Source organism: Molothrus ater, chromosome 2 (genome assembly GCF_012460135.2).
Source record: "Molothrus ater isolate BHLD 08-10-18 breed brown headed cowbird chromosome 2, BPBGC_Mater_1.1, whole genome shotgun sequence".
In the NCBI taxonomy this organism is placed as follows: Eukaryota; Metazoa; Chordata; class Aves; order Passeriformes; family Icteridae; genus Molothrus; species Molothrus ater.
The window spans coordinates 27310238-27326537 of NC_050479.2; the positions used below are offsets into that span (position 1 = coordinate 27310238).

Genomic DNA, 16300 nt, shown 5'->3' on the forward strand with positions numbered 1-16300 from the left:
GGGTGCTAGAAATCAAGAGAACTTAAAGGAAACCAGTCAAATTTAAAGAAGACAAATTTTCTGCCCAATGTCACGCTAATTTACATTTTACATAGGAAATTAAATCAAAGAGCACAAAGTTCTTTATTTATAGAGGTAAAAGGGAACATAAGAAATCAAGCTGTTATGCAGAAAAATGGGCCACAGATTAAAAATAATGTGTATATATATAATAGATATATAATAGAAGAATACATATTTATATATTGTAATATGTTGTATATTTAATCTTTTTCTCACCTCTGACAGCCAATACTCTTAGTTTTCCTGACTAACATAATCTTTATTTGAACTTCCACAGACTATTTTACTTTGTATGCATGTAAGAGTACTTTAAATCAATGAGTTTTATTCATGGATTGATGTGAAAATAGAGGTCCCTCTTGCAGTCTACAACAGAAATTCTTCATGTTTTATTTTGAATGTGAAGCATGAGAACTGTATTTTGTACTCCATTCACACAGAAATCTGATACCAAGAACTATCTTGGTAATCTTAATCTTGGTATCTTAATATTCTATACAGGATAAAAACAAGTGGCACCAACTTTTTAGAAGCTATGAAGGTGCAGGAATGAAATTCTTAAAACAATATATGCACAAACCTTGAAAATGCATATCAATAAAGCTTTTCAACAGAAATTGGCTGAACATCTCTTAGCGCTTACATTATTGTCAGCTCTACAAGGTTCTTATTCCATTTTTATCTGACATACAAAAGGAGAGAGAACAGAAAAAAATCAATTGTGATGTTAATGGGTATAATTCTTAACTCATTAGTGTTACACCTACTTACAACTGGGATGAATTTGCTCCTCTGAGATTTAGTAAGTCAGCTTTTCTAAAATCATCTACATTAGTTTCCATCTACCTACCTTTCAAAAGATTCCATTTTTATTCACATTAAATGATACTTGCAAGGCTAAAATGAACCATTTTGACAGTACTTAAAAACAGAGATTGCACATTCTTTTTGAAAAGGGCACCAAACAAACGTTAGTATTTAATGAACATCTAATGCTTCAGGTTTTTTGGAAGGCTTTCATAAAAGATACTCAGAAAGATTCAGAGTGTGCTGCCACCAAGACCACACAAAAATAAATAATGGGTCAGACATCAAGGTTGAATTAATTATGAGAGTCCCATAGGGACCCATCTGTCCTGCAGCTGAAAGGAGAAACCAAACAGACTGAGCAGAGAAAAAAGATAAAGAAGAAGTGGACAGGGCAACAATCATTTGTTGAAAATGGTCAAAATAGCTATTAGAGCTAGAAATACACATGCAGGCACACCTGAGTTTTCAACAATATAATATGACTGTGATAACTGCCACTGGGGACACCAGCATAGTGGGAAATGGCTGTTGGGAATCTGCCTATAGAGAAAAAAAGGACAAAATCTGCCATCCAGACTGAAAGGGTAAACCATCTGCATTCATTTGCAGCTAACTGAAGGCTACTCTCAGCAAAGTACATGGTTACATAGCTGAGGACCTTCTTCTGCTGGGAACGTGGGCCTCTGTGACACTACTGAACAACCTCAGCTGGGATCCTGGTAAATGTGCTTGGGTTCACCTCTATGGTTAAGATGTTTTAGGTTGACTTTTAGATCCCACAGTACAGCACAAAACTTGAATGGATAGTCTGCTTTGCAAAGATAATTTTGGAATGAAAAATCATTGTTTTCTTTAAGAAATGCATTTGCTTTTGGATTTTATTTTCACTTCTGCTTGAACTCTTTTTAAACCCTGACTTGCAAGAATTATTTTCCCTGGGGAGTCTTCTGGACCTATGCTGCAGGGCATCGAACCCATCAGCTCTGCCCATTCTCCTCCTCCCTCTTTCTCCCAGACCTCCTTTCTACTTTTTTCTTTCCTTTTTGACTGTGAAGAACAGGAGAAGATCCTCATTACCCTGCTTCGCTGCTCTGTAAAAAGAACTTTAAAGCTCCTAATATTACTTAATCACAGCTTTCAGTGCTCCTGCTGCCATAAAACATTGTAACAATGGGTTGGCACTTCATCAATTGTAATTTGCTGATATTACAGTCACAGTAGTGCCCAACATAATTGCCATGCTCTACCACTGATTCATAAGGCTTCTTGATCTTGGTCAATCCTTTTCTTTGCTCTGGGGTTTGCAGGCAGAAATTTTGCTCTAATAGCTCAGATTTTTGAATTTCCCAGTTCCTGCCCATCCGAGCAGGATGCCTCCCTCCAAATACTTGGCACACCATTGCCCTCAAATTTCACTCCCAGTTACTTAAATCTATTAGGACACACTTTATTCTTCATTATTCTCAATTTTGCACATAGCAGCAGAACACAACTTTCAAACAGAGATAATAAAAGCAGTTATTAAGAATGAAGGAGCTAGCTTGAAGACAGTAAAATAAAAGAAATTTTGTCAGGGCTTTGAATCCCTTAGAGGTCCAAAACTCCTCAGAGCAAGAATATGACGTCAAACCATACAGATTATTAACAAGATGTTTATTTCTGGACAGAAGGCACATTGAGGATCAATTTCATTATATTGTGAGTTTTTTTTCTGTAGACAAATGAAAATGTAAGTTATCAGGCAAACTGACTTCTACTGAAGATGAAGGACAGCAACAAAGTAAGAAGAAACAATAGCCCCAACTCTCCCTGACAGAACATATTGTTTGTGACTCATGCTGTAAAAGTAATCATTGTGAGCTGTGAATATTTGTTCCTTATCCACTTGTAGCTGCTCTGAGGTTGGGACAGAGATGATACCACAGAGGCAGGAAAAAGCCTCTCTGAAGACATGTAAGCACCCTTGTTAAACACTTGTAAGGAGTAAAGAATAAGATCCATGCCATATTACACTCATATGGCTGTACAGACAACCAAACATGATGCTGAGATAGAGACTTTCTAAAACACTGCAGGGGAAAGGTGTATTTTGACATCTGCTGGTTTTTTGTGCCTCTTTCTGCCACCAGGATCTGGCTCTAAAAGCTTCCTTTACAGAAGTGGTGATCCTGGTGAGGTATTTGCTAAGCATCCCTCCTCACCACCCATTGCAAAAACTTTGTAAGCCCCTGCAAAAGCCTTTTGGGCAAGCACCTGTGTGAAGGGTAAAGCAGCACATTGCCAGGACAGAGTGTTGCCACAAGGGGCCAAAACAAGGATTATATGTACTGTTTGTAGCCCTGGCATGCTAAACACTCAGGTCCTCAGTGGCTGGCTTGTTTTCCAAAGCTCTGGCTTGCACAGCAAGGGTAAGAGCTCTTGTCTGGCCGTGGGAGCAACTGGGGACAGCAGAGCCTGCCAAGCTGGAATTCACTCTGTGCAGAGTGCAGGGCTTAGGATGCCATGTGAAATCCCACACACTTCAGCCAATCAACTGACACAAATGGACGGCTACTGTGAGAATTAAACTTTGCTTATTCTACACATTTTGCCAAGATTTTGAAAACCACTTAATGGACTTAGACTTGAGGAGTGTTTTTAGATTCAAGTACTACTTGTTTAATGGATTTACTTTATAAATATCAGCACTGAGATTTAAAAAACTTCTTTGGGACTTGACCTGCTGATTCCTTTTAACTTTTACTGCAAAGTAACATCTGAAGCTGGCAACAGCAACATAATTGTATAACTTGAATACTTGCATAAGCTCATCTCATATTCAGAACAAGGCCTTCATCCACTATGTAGATGAAATAGGTGTCCAGTATTGTAGTCAGGAGGATCACTTCCCTTTGGTTTTACAAATCACTGCACAAATATTATGGCCATGGCACCCAAGCATCTCATTTGAATAGGCCTTTCAAATCTCCAGATTTCAAATTTATACAGATAAAATACCTGTGTGTATACACACATGAATATACACATAAGTGTATACAATTGAACTTTACCTACTCTGTGTGTGTATCTGGTATGAAAGTATATGCATGCAGACCTTCCTCCATGTGTTCTTGGCCCCTGGTGCTGGCCACCTGGCTGTTTGCATCTCTTTAGAATCTGCAAGCATCACTGTTCTGACCCTGCACAGCGCTACCTCCTGCTCCTCCACGGCCACCCAGGATGTGCTAGTGCTTGGAGAACTTCAGCAAGTCTTTAGCAAAACTTCCCTGCAGGCTGTTCTTCTGAGGTTATGAGCCCTTCACCCTTCACGAGCAGTAATTATGGAGAACAGATACCTAGGAGTGGGAGAAGGATCAGGATGCTGCACAGTGCGTAGGCAGTGCCAGCCTACAGATGAAACTAGAGCTGGGGAAAGGTGCTGAGGTGCAGTGGTGGCTGGCTGTGCAGAGGTCCCCAGTTCACTCCTTCTGCAGCAAAACTCAGGACAGTAGCATTGCACTTTCCAGGGACAAGGAACGAAGGGGAAAAGGATGAAATCTGGAAGAAACCCAGCTTTCTCATTTAATCACAACAAACTGAACATGTCTCACACATTCAGAATAGAAGAAAACTAGTCATTAACTTATGTGAGGCAGCTGGTTTCCCAATAACAGCTCCTACACATTCTGGTGTTAATATTATTGTTCTTGTCAACTGTGGGAATGCAATGTATATTAATGACGGTTTATTCCAAATTGGTCATTGTTGGAGTTAATAATTAGGTAGCCAGGCACTAATTATCTCTATTTTGTCTCCAATCACTAACTAAGAAAACTGGAGAAGTAATTTCAGAGGCAGGCACCAGAGCCACACACAGTAAAGCAGGCTCTGCTGTGGGCACAAGAGATTCTTCACTGCAAAGAGGCACCAGACAACGTCTGGAAGCAGAGTTAGGGAGAACTGTTCTAATACTGGATGCAGAGTGGCAGCACCTCACAAAAATGCACATGCATGTGGTGCCCATCTGCTCTTTGCACCCCTGGTTCACCCATGAGGGAGGAAACTCCTTGAAGACACTGCCTGGCACCTGGACAACAGAGCTGCACCAGCAGGGTCCCCACTGCTGGCTGGAGCCCTGGACCCAAGCAACATCTGCCTGGAAGGGCACCACCAGCAGGAGGGGCAGCAGTGGGAAGAGGTGGAACCACAGGTGTGCACAGAGGAAGTGAAGTCTCAGCATTTAGTCTGAAATAAGAATCCTGTGGAAATTACAACAGGAAAGAGTTCAGGATAAAGATGGATCAGGCACACATGGAATGAGAGCCCTTGGGCACATGGGTGGAGGTGCCTGAGCCCCTGCTGAGGCAGAGAACGCCCTCAGCAGGTGTCCCCTGCTGAGACACAGACCTCTCAGAAGGCCTGTGCATTTAGATCACGGCTCTCCACCAGCCCAAAACTCACATCTGTCCTCAGATGTGTGAAGGTATCCCAACTACAATCCTCCTCTCCTGCTATTTCCCCTATGCACTTTGGAGATTACACCAAAGGGGAAGCCTTTAGGAGTTCATGTAACATATTGTGCTGACCACTTTAAATTGAATTGGGTATACAACCATAGTGCCTTAGCAGACAGCACCCAAAACAATTCCCTTTTCAGTAATTCTGTTTTAGTTTCTCCTTCTCATATAAGAATATTTGAGTTATCCTGCCCTGGTAGGCACAAAACCCTCACAAGATTTCAAGACCAGCATCCACTACCATGTGTTATAAACTTACCTCAACATAGAGGATAGGGAAAATGCCAATCTTGTCACCCAACATTCCTTCTGCCCAGTTGTCATCCACCCTCCTGATGACTGTCAAAATTTCATCCTAAAATCAGAGATACACAAAACACATCATCAAATATTTTCAGTAGAAAGATGCCAATTTTTGGTTACCCAAATGATAGCTTAGAGAGTGAGTACACAGAGGAGGTCACAAGCCAGGTAAAAGTGTTTCCTAAATCCTAGCAGCATCCCTGTCCCAGCATCTTTTTCCAGGCCTCCCACTCAAAGTGCACTGAAGCACCCTGCAGACCAGTGCAGCTCATGCTGGCTGTCAGCAGCTCCAAGGGTCAGAGCACAGCAGGTGGGAACAGGTAACTCCTGGCTTCACTGGGGGAGAGAAGAATGTCTGACCCAAGAGGTCACCTACAAATCAGAGGTGAAAACTCTTCAGCATGAAGTTGCCCCTGTGCATCCAAGGGTCTGTTGTGATGCTTGTCTGCTCTGGAACACAATTCAAAGGGAAGCACCAGTACAGCACAGGTACTCCTGGAAACATTTCCAACAAGGAATAGTACAAGGTGCTCAGCAACAAGCCTACACAGCTAGCACACTGAATGTCAGTTTTTCTTTAAAAAAATATTATAAGGTAAAACTGCAAAGCAAATAAAAAACCAAAGATAACATGTCAAAAAACCAAATTGCATTGACCTGTTGGATCAGCTTCAGTTTAGATACAAGTTCATTTCCTAAAACCAATGGTATTTTGAGATTATGTTTACTCTAGGGGACCTTATAAGAATTTCAGGAGATGATGAACTTCTTTGTGATTATAAAACAAGAGATAAAGCAAAGTACAAACCACATTCATATTGCTCAAATTTTCACTTGGTATAGTTCACACCCAGAAACGTACAAGTAATCAGGAAAGCTCAAGTTACTAGAACAAAACTCTGACTTTTTCCAGTTTGAACTACTCAGATTGCCAATGGATTTCTGCTACCATCCCTTTCTTCTGGGGTCATCATACTAAACCCAGGCTTAAACCAGCACTGCTTTCTACAACAGCTGTGGAAGGCAACCCTCTCAATGGGGCTCTGCCTGGATGCTCAGATCTCCTAAGAAAAAAGGAAGGAGTGGGCTGAGAAAAGATGGGAAGTCAGCTTTGTTCCCTCATGGCATCCAATCTTCCTCTGCTCCTGTGCAGGAATTTACCAAAAAGAAGAAAATCTCTTCCTCCAGAAAGCTGAGACAGAGTTCCCTGCCGATCTCATTCTCACTTTATTTCCACTACCCTCACTTTATTTCCACTCTGTGAAAATAAGAGCTATGTATGGTATACCACGCTCCATGTAACAAGATCCTGATGTCAAATGGCCAGGCAAGGGCAGCTGTTTTTTTTTGCAGATACTTCTCACCTAGAAAAAACTCCCACAAATTCCTGATCCAGGATGTTCAGACCATGGATTTGCTTTGATAGAAAAATGACCAGAACAGAGACGTGATGTGATGTACTTTGTAGTTTTTGAACATGTGCATTTTGAATACATGCACTCTGAAATTGTTTAAATGTTTCCTTTGCATTATTCATCTGAATGATCCATTAGGGGAAAGCTCATAGAAATGGCTACAAACTGAGTCCTTCAGCTATTTATTACAGCTGGAAGGATGCAAAAAGAATTTGTGCATTTAATTTCCTGAAGAAACAGCTAGCATTCCCTTCCAAAGCCCTGTCTGCACAGACCATTTTTGATCTGTTTAAAGAACTGACATTAATACATCTCTGCAAAGCTTCCACACACTCTTACAAAAGACCGATTAGCATAAATTTAGAATCTAGGTAAAGGTGTAAACGAGGAAAAGAAACGACTGCATCACTTCAGGGACCTGCTATGAGTCTTCCTACTTTTTATATCTGCTCAGCTATTTCCCTAAAAGAGCTTTTTAAAAACACAAAATGTGATGTAGTCTACACTACATGCACATATATAATCTTATGTGTGTATAAGTGCATACACATGGGTATGAATAGAATCATAGATTGCTCAGGTTACAAAGGACCTCTAAGATCATTGAGTTCAACCATTAACCCAGCACTGCATATAAATGTACATATATTTGCAACTATTTACACATGTAAGAAATTAAGAAAAAAAATTTTAAACTGTAAAACCCCAGAAGCTTTTGACCAGATTTTGCTAGAGGCACTGTGCAATCCCATCTCTGGAGCAGGCTGTACAGACACCTGGCAGGAAAGGTTTATCCTGTGTTGACTTTGCTCAAGGATGGGGTGGGGAATGGCTGACCTTTGAAGATCCCTTTCAACTTTACCTTCCCTGGATGTATTAAATCTGGAAGCATTTCCATACACTGAACTTCGTTTGGCTCAGCCAAGTCTGGCTACTGAATATGGTCCTATATGAGAAATGCATCCTGAGATACGCTGACATTCAAAATTAGTATTTTTGTGGGAGAGCAAAGTGCAAATTCTTGAGAATTCCATCACATAATTAGTTTTAAGAAGGGTGTTGAAAATCTTCATAATTACAGCAAATCCCAAAATATCTTTTGAAATTTTTTTATTACTAGAAAGTTTCTTTGAATTTGCAGCCAACGACATCATTCTATACAGTGAACTGCTGAAAGCTTCAGCATGAACTGTTTTAGAACCTTATATTAGTTGGATAGCCGTGCTACTTATAAATTCCTAGAAAGGTTCCCAAAAGGATCATGAATAGCAAAACGCCACAGATCTCTTGGTATACCACTTCACTATTTCACATTGACTAAATTGATTTCCAGGCAGCATAAAGGAATCCAAGCCTCAAATCTCATTTCAAAAGCCAATGGTATCCACTGTAGTTTGGACAAAGATATGCCGCGCTCCTTTTTTGCCTGTTGCTAGACCCTTTAATTATTTGCTCTCCCCTTCTTGCTTGAGTTTCTCTCTATTCATCAGGGCTGGATCAGCCTTGTGACAGGCATGTGGGACCTGCAGTTCCAGTTTATAATCATTATCAGAAAAGAAGTCAAAGATAAATCACTTAAAAAGCTATCTGATTGACAGAGAAATGAATCCTTTTGCTGAGAAAACAGCACAAAATTGTGTCCAATAACAGTCATGATTCACAGCCTGATTTTTATTCTAGTCATTAATGGCCATTAACGAAGCAATACAGAGCAGCTGTGCCTGCTATTCTGCAGAGATAACTACCCCATCTAGAGCACTGGGGAGATCGCAGCGATGGCACCACGTGCTGCTTGGTGAGTCCAGAGACAGCGCTTGCCAGCTGGCACCAGAATCCTGTCACCAGCTATTGCTGGGATGGTCCCTCTGTGAACAGCAAATGCTGCTGGAACTGAGTGCTAAGGGGCTGCTCCACAGCCAGGAACAAGTATTGGATGTGATGGTTCTAAGATTGGCACGGCTCTTGTTAGACAGCACTGTGGGCTGGGATCAAAAGTGTTGGAAAATGAAGGAAACAGTTGATGTTATTAACAATGTGATGAGCAATGAAGCATGGTGAACAGTTCATGCTACCTCGACAGGTTTGAGCCTCATCAACCAGCCTCACTCAGCCTTCTGATGGCCATGTGAAGATGCATGCAAAGGGTGGTCAAACACCAAAACAAATGTGTGGGCTGAAACTGGACTCAGGGTAAGACTGGAACAGACAACCATGCAACTAATTCAGATTTGCACTGCTACACTTGAGAGCAGAATCCTCTTGCACATGGTTTGTACCAGCATTCACAGCCCAGAGAAGGATAGATTATTTTTTAAAACAGAGACAGCAGGATCCCATGTCCATACTGTGGTACCATGTTAGGAGAGATTAGAAAGCTGAGCCACTAAGTATATCCCAAAAGCATGCAATTGGGCTCTGTAGGCCACAGCGTGATCCCAACCACACTAGAGAACATCAGGAGTACAACTTCTGAAACTACTGTCATTAAACTGGTGCACAGTTGACACAAGGCTGGAACCAGTTGTTACTGGTTGATACCGTTGATAAAAAGTAACTGCCTGGTTTGGCTAATCACTGCCCAACACTGAGAGAAAACAAATTAAGTAGGAAATCTGGGTAAGTTCTATCATCTTACAGACAGCACAGAGGAGAGAACAGAGGTGAGACCCTATGCCTGTATGTATGGCTTCTCTGTATGTATGTATGTATGTATGTATGTATGGCTTCTCTGGGAAGAGGACTTGAGGGAGCAGTCCAAATGGTGTAAAAGAATGTGGGAGCTTTGTTTTTTGCACTGGATATTCAACACAGATTTTTCTCTGCCCCTCTTGATTTTATTCTTACATATAAATATTATTACATTTACATCTTTGGCCTTTTATTTGGAGAGTGTTGTATGCACAGGGGATGAAAATAGGTAAATGGCAGAAGCATCCTGCAGCACTCCTCATGAAGATCTGTGTAAAGTAGACTTCATTTCCTTGCAATACACATCTGGAACAATGAAACATTTTCATTTTGAAAAATATAACAAAACAAATTAGTAACAGGAAACACCAAATATCCTCCCTTTGTTTTCTTTTACTATACCAGTAGATATTCTGAGTGCATAGTAAGAAGGGGGATGGGAAAAAGCAAAGCCCAGTGAAAGAACAACAAAACAAAATTATACAGAATACTCCCATGTTTGAGTTTCCTTCTTGTAGCTTCTCTTTAGAGGAAAATTCTTCTTTATTTTATGTTTATAGGTAAAATCCAATCACAAATGTCTGGTAGCCTGAAATGAGTTGCAGTACACAAATAGGTTGTGTTAGTTTGTGTAAGTGTTATGCCAATGTAACCCCTCTGCCAGAGGAAGGAACAAATAGTGTAAATGAAACTGAGACCTGGTCCAGCATCTTCAGATGCAAACTGAGACATTCAAGTGATGCATATTGCCCAAAGTGACAAATCACATCTACAGCACTGCAGTGCTCAGGACTCTGTGCAGAGGAACTGACTGTATCAGCAGATGATCTATAATCTGGGCTAAACAGGAACCTTCATCAGCACAGGTGACAGCTAAAATTAGCATTGAGAAAACTGATGAAAACATGACAGTGAAGTCCCAAGATGAAAAATAGATTATTCACCGTCAGGGAGAACAATAGGCAGGACATAAAAACTGTTACAAGGTGACAGTGTGTGTAGTGGAAGGAGCTAAAGAAGAAAATAGCAGTAGAAGAGAAACCAAACCCCCTTGGAGAAAACACAGTCATCAGGGATAAAAGGATGCCGACAGCAACACGAGGGGTGAAAACAAGGGAAATTGAAAGATTGAGAGTAGAGCTATACAGCAGGAAGAAATGCTCCATGTGAGAATGATATTGGACAGCCAGGAAAATGAGGACTATCACTATAGAAAGGCAGTTATTGTAAAGGAGGTTTTCTAATATATGGCACCAAATACATCAAATACAAAGTGTCTAGGAAAGGACTTGCTGTAACAAAAAAGACCACAACTGCCTGGCATACCTATTAAATTTCTTAAGACTAAGCAAGCAAGGAATACTTTAAGCAGAGAAGGAAGACTGCATCTCAGAGAAGTCACCAGTGTACCTCTGGGCAGGCAGCGAGAAAAACAACGCACCAGAAAATATATATTTACTGATAAGGTCTCAGAGGTAACTTCTGGCCAACTTTCTGTTAGTGCAGGGCTGTAACTTCTCACTAAGCAGCCCACTTTCTCGCAGAGATTCATGGCTCCAGGGAGGCTGGCTGGTCGCAGGGTTTGCAGTGTTTGCAATCAAACACTTCACTTGCTATGGAATAAAAGTGCTTACAAATCCTTTGTTAAATAAATATGAGAAAATACAGTCTAGGAAATTGCATTCTGCTGAGAAACACTGCATGAGTGAAAAAGATGTTACATTCGGTGAGAAAATTACACGCTGCAAATAATTCATTCAGCTATAATAAGTAGCTTCAAAAGAGGAGGTCAGTAAAATCCTGGTGAAGGATATTTTTATTGTCTATTTCATATTCATTTTCAGCATAACTGTTATTACTTTATGTGATACTATAACAGCTGCAGACAGCTGAAATAAAACAGAAAATGACAATGAACAGGTTCTCCATGGCATTCACTGCCATAAATTAACAATAGGGGATAGGCTTTATTTTACTGTGGGTTTCTTGATATCCATGAAACCCATCTAAGGTCAACACAAATTGCTAGGGAGGGGAGTGGGAGGCAAAAAGCAGGTGGGGAGGTGGGGGTGAAGGGGAAAACGTGACATTTTAAATCCAAAGGAAATTACGGTATCTCAGTTTTCTCTCATTCCAACAGGAATTTATTAAGCATTTTGGTTTAAAAAAACCACCAAAGACAGTTTTTTAAATGTCTGCTTTTTACTGTCTTTATGTTCTTAAAATAGGAAATACTATTATGATGATAGTGTATTTCAACTGCTAATTGGTATATGGTATGATGCAATACACATTTTGAAGCTGAATGCAATTTTAAAACATTGGAACATCTGATTCAATAAGGAACATTCAAAGGCACATTTCCATTAGGGTTTTTTTCTGAAATTTGAGTAATTCTTGGGGAACATTTCAATGCAGATGAAATGCATGCTTTTTAGAGGGAAAAAATGTTCTCAGGAAGCGTGTAGTCAGTTCTACTTGTTGAGCGTCACTAGCTTTACACCAGCCTTGCTATTCATGGCACAATCTCAGAGAGTGCAGGGTAGGCCAGGGAGGCCAGGCCAGGAAGACCAGGAAGGTGTCCCACCAGTCCCAGCAGCCCTGTGCTCCTGGCTCAGCTGCCAGCACCGCATGTGCCCCATCACTCCCTACCTAAGCAGACTGCTGAACATTTTTAAAAAACCCATTCCCCTACCTTGGTGAAGGTCAGGCAATCCTTGTCTTGATCTTTATCCTTTATTTCAAAGTCATAAAGTGCTTTGCCCTGCGGTGGAGCTTGTGGGAGGGGCTTGATGCACTGGATGTAGCTGGCGGGGAAGAAGCCATGGTTGCCATTGAGCTCCCCGTGGTACCAGTTCTCATCCACCTTGCGCCGCAGGATGATGATGTCTCCCTTGTTAAACTTGAGGTCACCAGGCTCCTTTCCCTCATATGTGTACAGGGCTTTGCCATAGGGAAGCTGAGAAACACTCTGGGGAAACAAAACAAACAGCTTTAAGCCATCTCCAGCCAGCACCAATATCATTCCTAGAGCCCTTGTTTAGCTAGAAGCAAACTGAGCAGCCATGGTCATTTACCAAATGACCCCAATGACTGCAGCAGACTGCCCCATACTGCTAGATGCTGGATCTCAGGAAAACTAGGGTGCAGGTGATGATAAACCTGAGAAGGTAGGTGTGTTAGAGCAGGCACTGTCCATCTCATGTAGCTCAGCTGAAACCTGCAATACGTCTTACACCACCAAGCAGCATCACTTAATTTGCAAAATATCCTATGTAAGCAGGACTATATGTTTAAACAACTAAACTTGGACGTGTGAAAAGGCAAAATATTGGACATTTTGACCTTCAGGGTTGCTTTGGTTTCTGAAGCTCAGAAGAGAGACAAAACAATACATGCTTGATGATTCACAGGGTTATACAAGCTGGCAAATTGGTAATTTTTCATTGCATTTGTTTGAGCATTTCCAAACATTTTTGAGTTTGAAGCCTTTTGTTTAGCTTTTGATTCTGTAACCAAATACTCTTATTTCTTTCAAAATCCCCAAGTCTCATGCTACTCACTGAGGGCTACTGTAAACAGTTATAATATTCTTTGTTGCTTATGAATTAATGTCCTTGTGGAAAAGTGGAATAGGCAGAATGCCCCAAATCTTTCTTTTAGAACTAAAAAGAGCTCTGAAGCTTGCACTGTCATTAAAAAAATTAAACAAACTTACTAAAAAATCATGGCCCATGAGAACAAAAAAGCCTAAGAAGTTCATTGTTTGGTATGATAAAAGAGTGAAACCTACTTGATGGAAGCCACTCTACTCAAGTGGGAAGAATTCTTCCCAGAGTTCATTTTGTCCCAGTGAAAGGCAGATTATCTCAGCCAGGCTGGGACTGCATGGACAATGTTTTGGTGGAAGTACTGGTTTATGCAGCCCCTGTCCTCCCCATCTACTTGCTCCTCTTCTTGCTGAGTCCCACAGAGCAGGGTGTAACTGTGTTGGACACAGCTTCCTGCTGCTTTGGGCCTATCACAGTTCTTTAACCCATGCTGGAGTGCAAAAGGTGTATTGCTGTATTATCCTATACCATTTTTTATTTTATTCAATTTGAACTAAGAGTCAGCTTGCAAATATATAGCAGCACATAACACAAGGGATGTTAGAGGGGTCCTTAAAAATCACCCTTCTGTAAGAAGGTTTGTTTTTTTTTTTCAGAGTTGTATTTACAAAAATGACAGAGTTTTCTTTGCATACACATGCCTTTGACTAGTCTGTTCCCTGCTGTGCATCATGCTTGTCAATGGGGTGTTCTATAGGGACAATGAAAAGGTAAAGCTATATTTAATAAAACACCCTGGTATTCCCCCAGTTGTTTCTAATGCCTGTATTTCTGGATGACATTCCTGTGCCTAAAATAACACTCAGATGCTTTCCCCAGAGGATAGGTGGAGTGGCCTGACAGAAACACTGCACTTCCAGAAAATAAGAAGCTGGGATGACTTTTCATGGTATTAGTTAAAGCCACAAGCAGAGGCATTTTTCAATTCCAATGGGTGCATTAAATGGACCTGCTCTGGTGGAGTGGGTTTTATGCTCTTCCACCTGCATCTTTCGGCAGGAGGAGGAGAAGCAGAGCCCTGCCTGCACTGCCTGCTGGTGCCTCTGCTGCTCCTGGGCGCCAGATGGTCACTGCGGCAGGCACACACCATCACACTGATCAAAGAGCAACTTTCTTCAATGCACCTTCACACACAGGCGTTACCTTACTCATTTTTATTAGGAAAGGCTTTAGTAGCTGTGCAGGTCTTGGAATGCTGTGTGACAGATCTTTTTGCCTACAGCCCACACTGGAGGAGACAGGCAAAGAGGCACAGCTCTTCAGAGTGTGATCCATGTTGTCTGGAGGGGGATTTAATGTCTTTCAGATGTGTCCCCAGTTCTAACTTTTCTCATTAGCAATTTGCAGTTCCTCTGCAAGTCCTCTGTATTCTCTGGATTTTGCTGTATCTGAATGGAGCTACCCACTTAAAGACCAGTTATTCTGGAAGCTCCTTCAAACATAACTAAAAAAGCATACAATCGACAACCAGCTAACAGTCTCTGCCAAATCAGTGGCAGCATCCTACTGGTATTTTTCTCTCTGCCAGGATGGTTATTTCCCTTGAAAGCAAAGCGTTGTCCCCTACACAGCATTTTAAAGATTAAGCATACAATACCATCAAACTCCTTAGGTAAGGCATAGATTGCATTACTCATTTGAAACTAGAAAAAAAACCCCCACACTAAGCTGAAAGACTACAGAGCCTTGTAGTAATTTAGAAATAAAAGAACCATTACTCTAATTCATGCTGGGAGAAGACAATTTATCAAAGGAAGAGTAAGACTTCTGCCAGGTGCATACTGCTGATCCAGAAACATGCTCTGTATCACTCACCCTAGACAGGACCTTCCTATTCCCAAGATCTTTGTAGCAATTCAAGGTCAGATCACTTTCTTTACTTTTTAGCCAATTTCTCTTCCCAAGCCTTATTTTACTGTGTAAAAAGGCAACACAGTAGCCCCAAGAGCTACAGAAAACAAAGTAGATTTTATTTCATTGCGCACTTCATCAATGAAATTCTTATGCAATACATGCTGGGCTTTTATTGATAATTAATTGATCTGGCTAGAAGATGATTCAGGTCCTGTTTTTAACTTCACCTGATGCAAATGAAGACTTTTAAGAAAAACAAATCAACTGCCAGATGTAAATTTGAAATCTGGCATTGTTTTATTTGGAGACCCTAATGTGGGAATTTGCAGTTTAGGTGCTTGTGTTCCTCTTCTCTTTCATGGGCTTATCTGTGGGCCATCTAGGAAGATCTGGACAACTGACAGTGGGAGGGACTTCCAAAAACAAACTGCTCCAATTATTCAGAATTTCTAATTCTGAATCACAGCTTTTCAACTAAAAACTCTGCAGAGGCATTTTTTAAGGTAAGCATGTTATTTAGTGGAAAAGATACCCTCCTACTGAAAAAGTGAGACGCTTCCCAGCCTTTCTGTAAGGCTCTATCGACCCATTTTATTTGAGTGTCCCATGTAAACCTTGCATTTACTGTGGCCCAGGTACCAGTGTCCTTTAATCATTTTCAAATAAAGCTACTTCCTCTGTTCTAAAACTTTAGGTGTCTGCTCAAATCAGTCAAAGAGAGAAATTTTATATCACAATTACAATAAAAAAACCAAACAAAACAAAACACAAAAAAACCAAAATACCCTCAACCAACAAACCAACCAACCAACCCCAAACACTTAAGAGAAACTCATGAAGCGCCTTTGATTATATATTCTGGTCAAAAGATCTAGCTTTCAGTGGACTTTTCATGGTCACATTATATTAATGGTTCCTAAGAAGCATATTTTTGGAAGTTTCCCTTTATTATTCCTAGTTTTGGTTAATTCATAAGTGAGAAGCAGATCAGATTCAGAAAATTCCTCTGAACTAATCTGAAAGGAGGGAGCATTAACTATCTTTTAGAAATAGAATAAAA

At 40.8% G+C, this 16300-nt stretch overlaps 1 protein-coding gene across 1 annotated transcript in view; it reads right to left on the reverse strand.

Moving 5' to 3' along the window:
- SH3RF3 (SH3 domain containing ring finger 3) overlaps positions 1 to 16300 on the reverse strand; it is a 246979-nt gene that overhangs the window by 80184 nt on the left and 150495 nt on the right. Inside the window, exons 2-3 of the mRNA XM_036380397.2 lie at positions 12471 to 12746; positions 5629 to 5724 (exon numbers count right to left, since the gene is read on the reverse strand). Coding sequence (XP_036236290.1) covers positions 5629 to 5724; positions 12471 to 12746 — 372 coding nt within the window. The remainder of the gene's footprint in view (positions 1 to 5628; positions 5725 to 12470; positions 12747 to 16300) is intronic.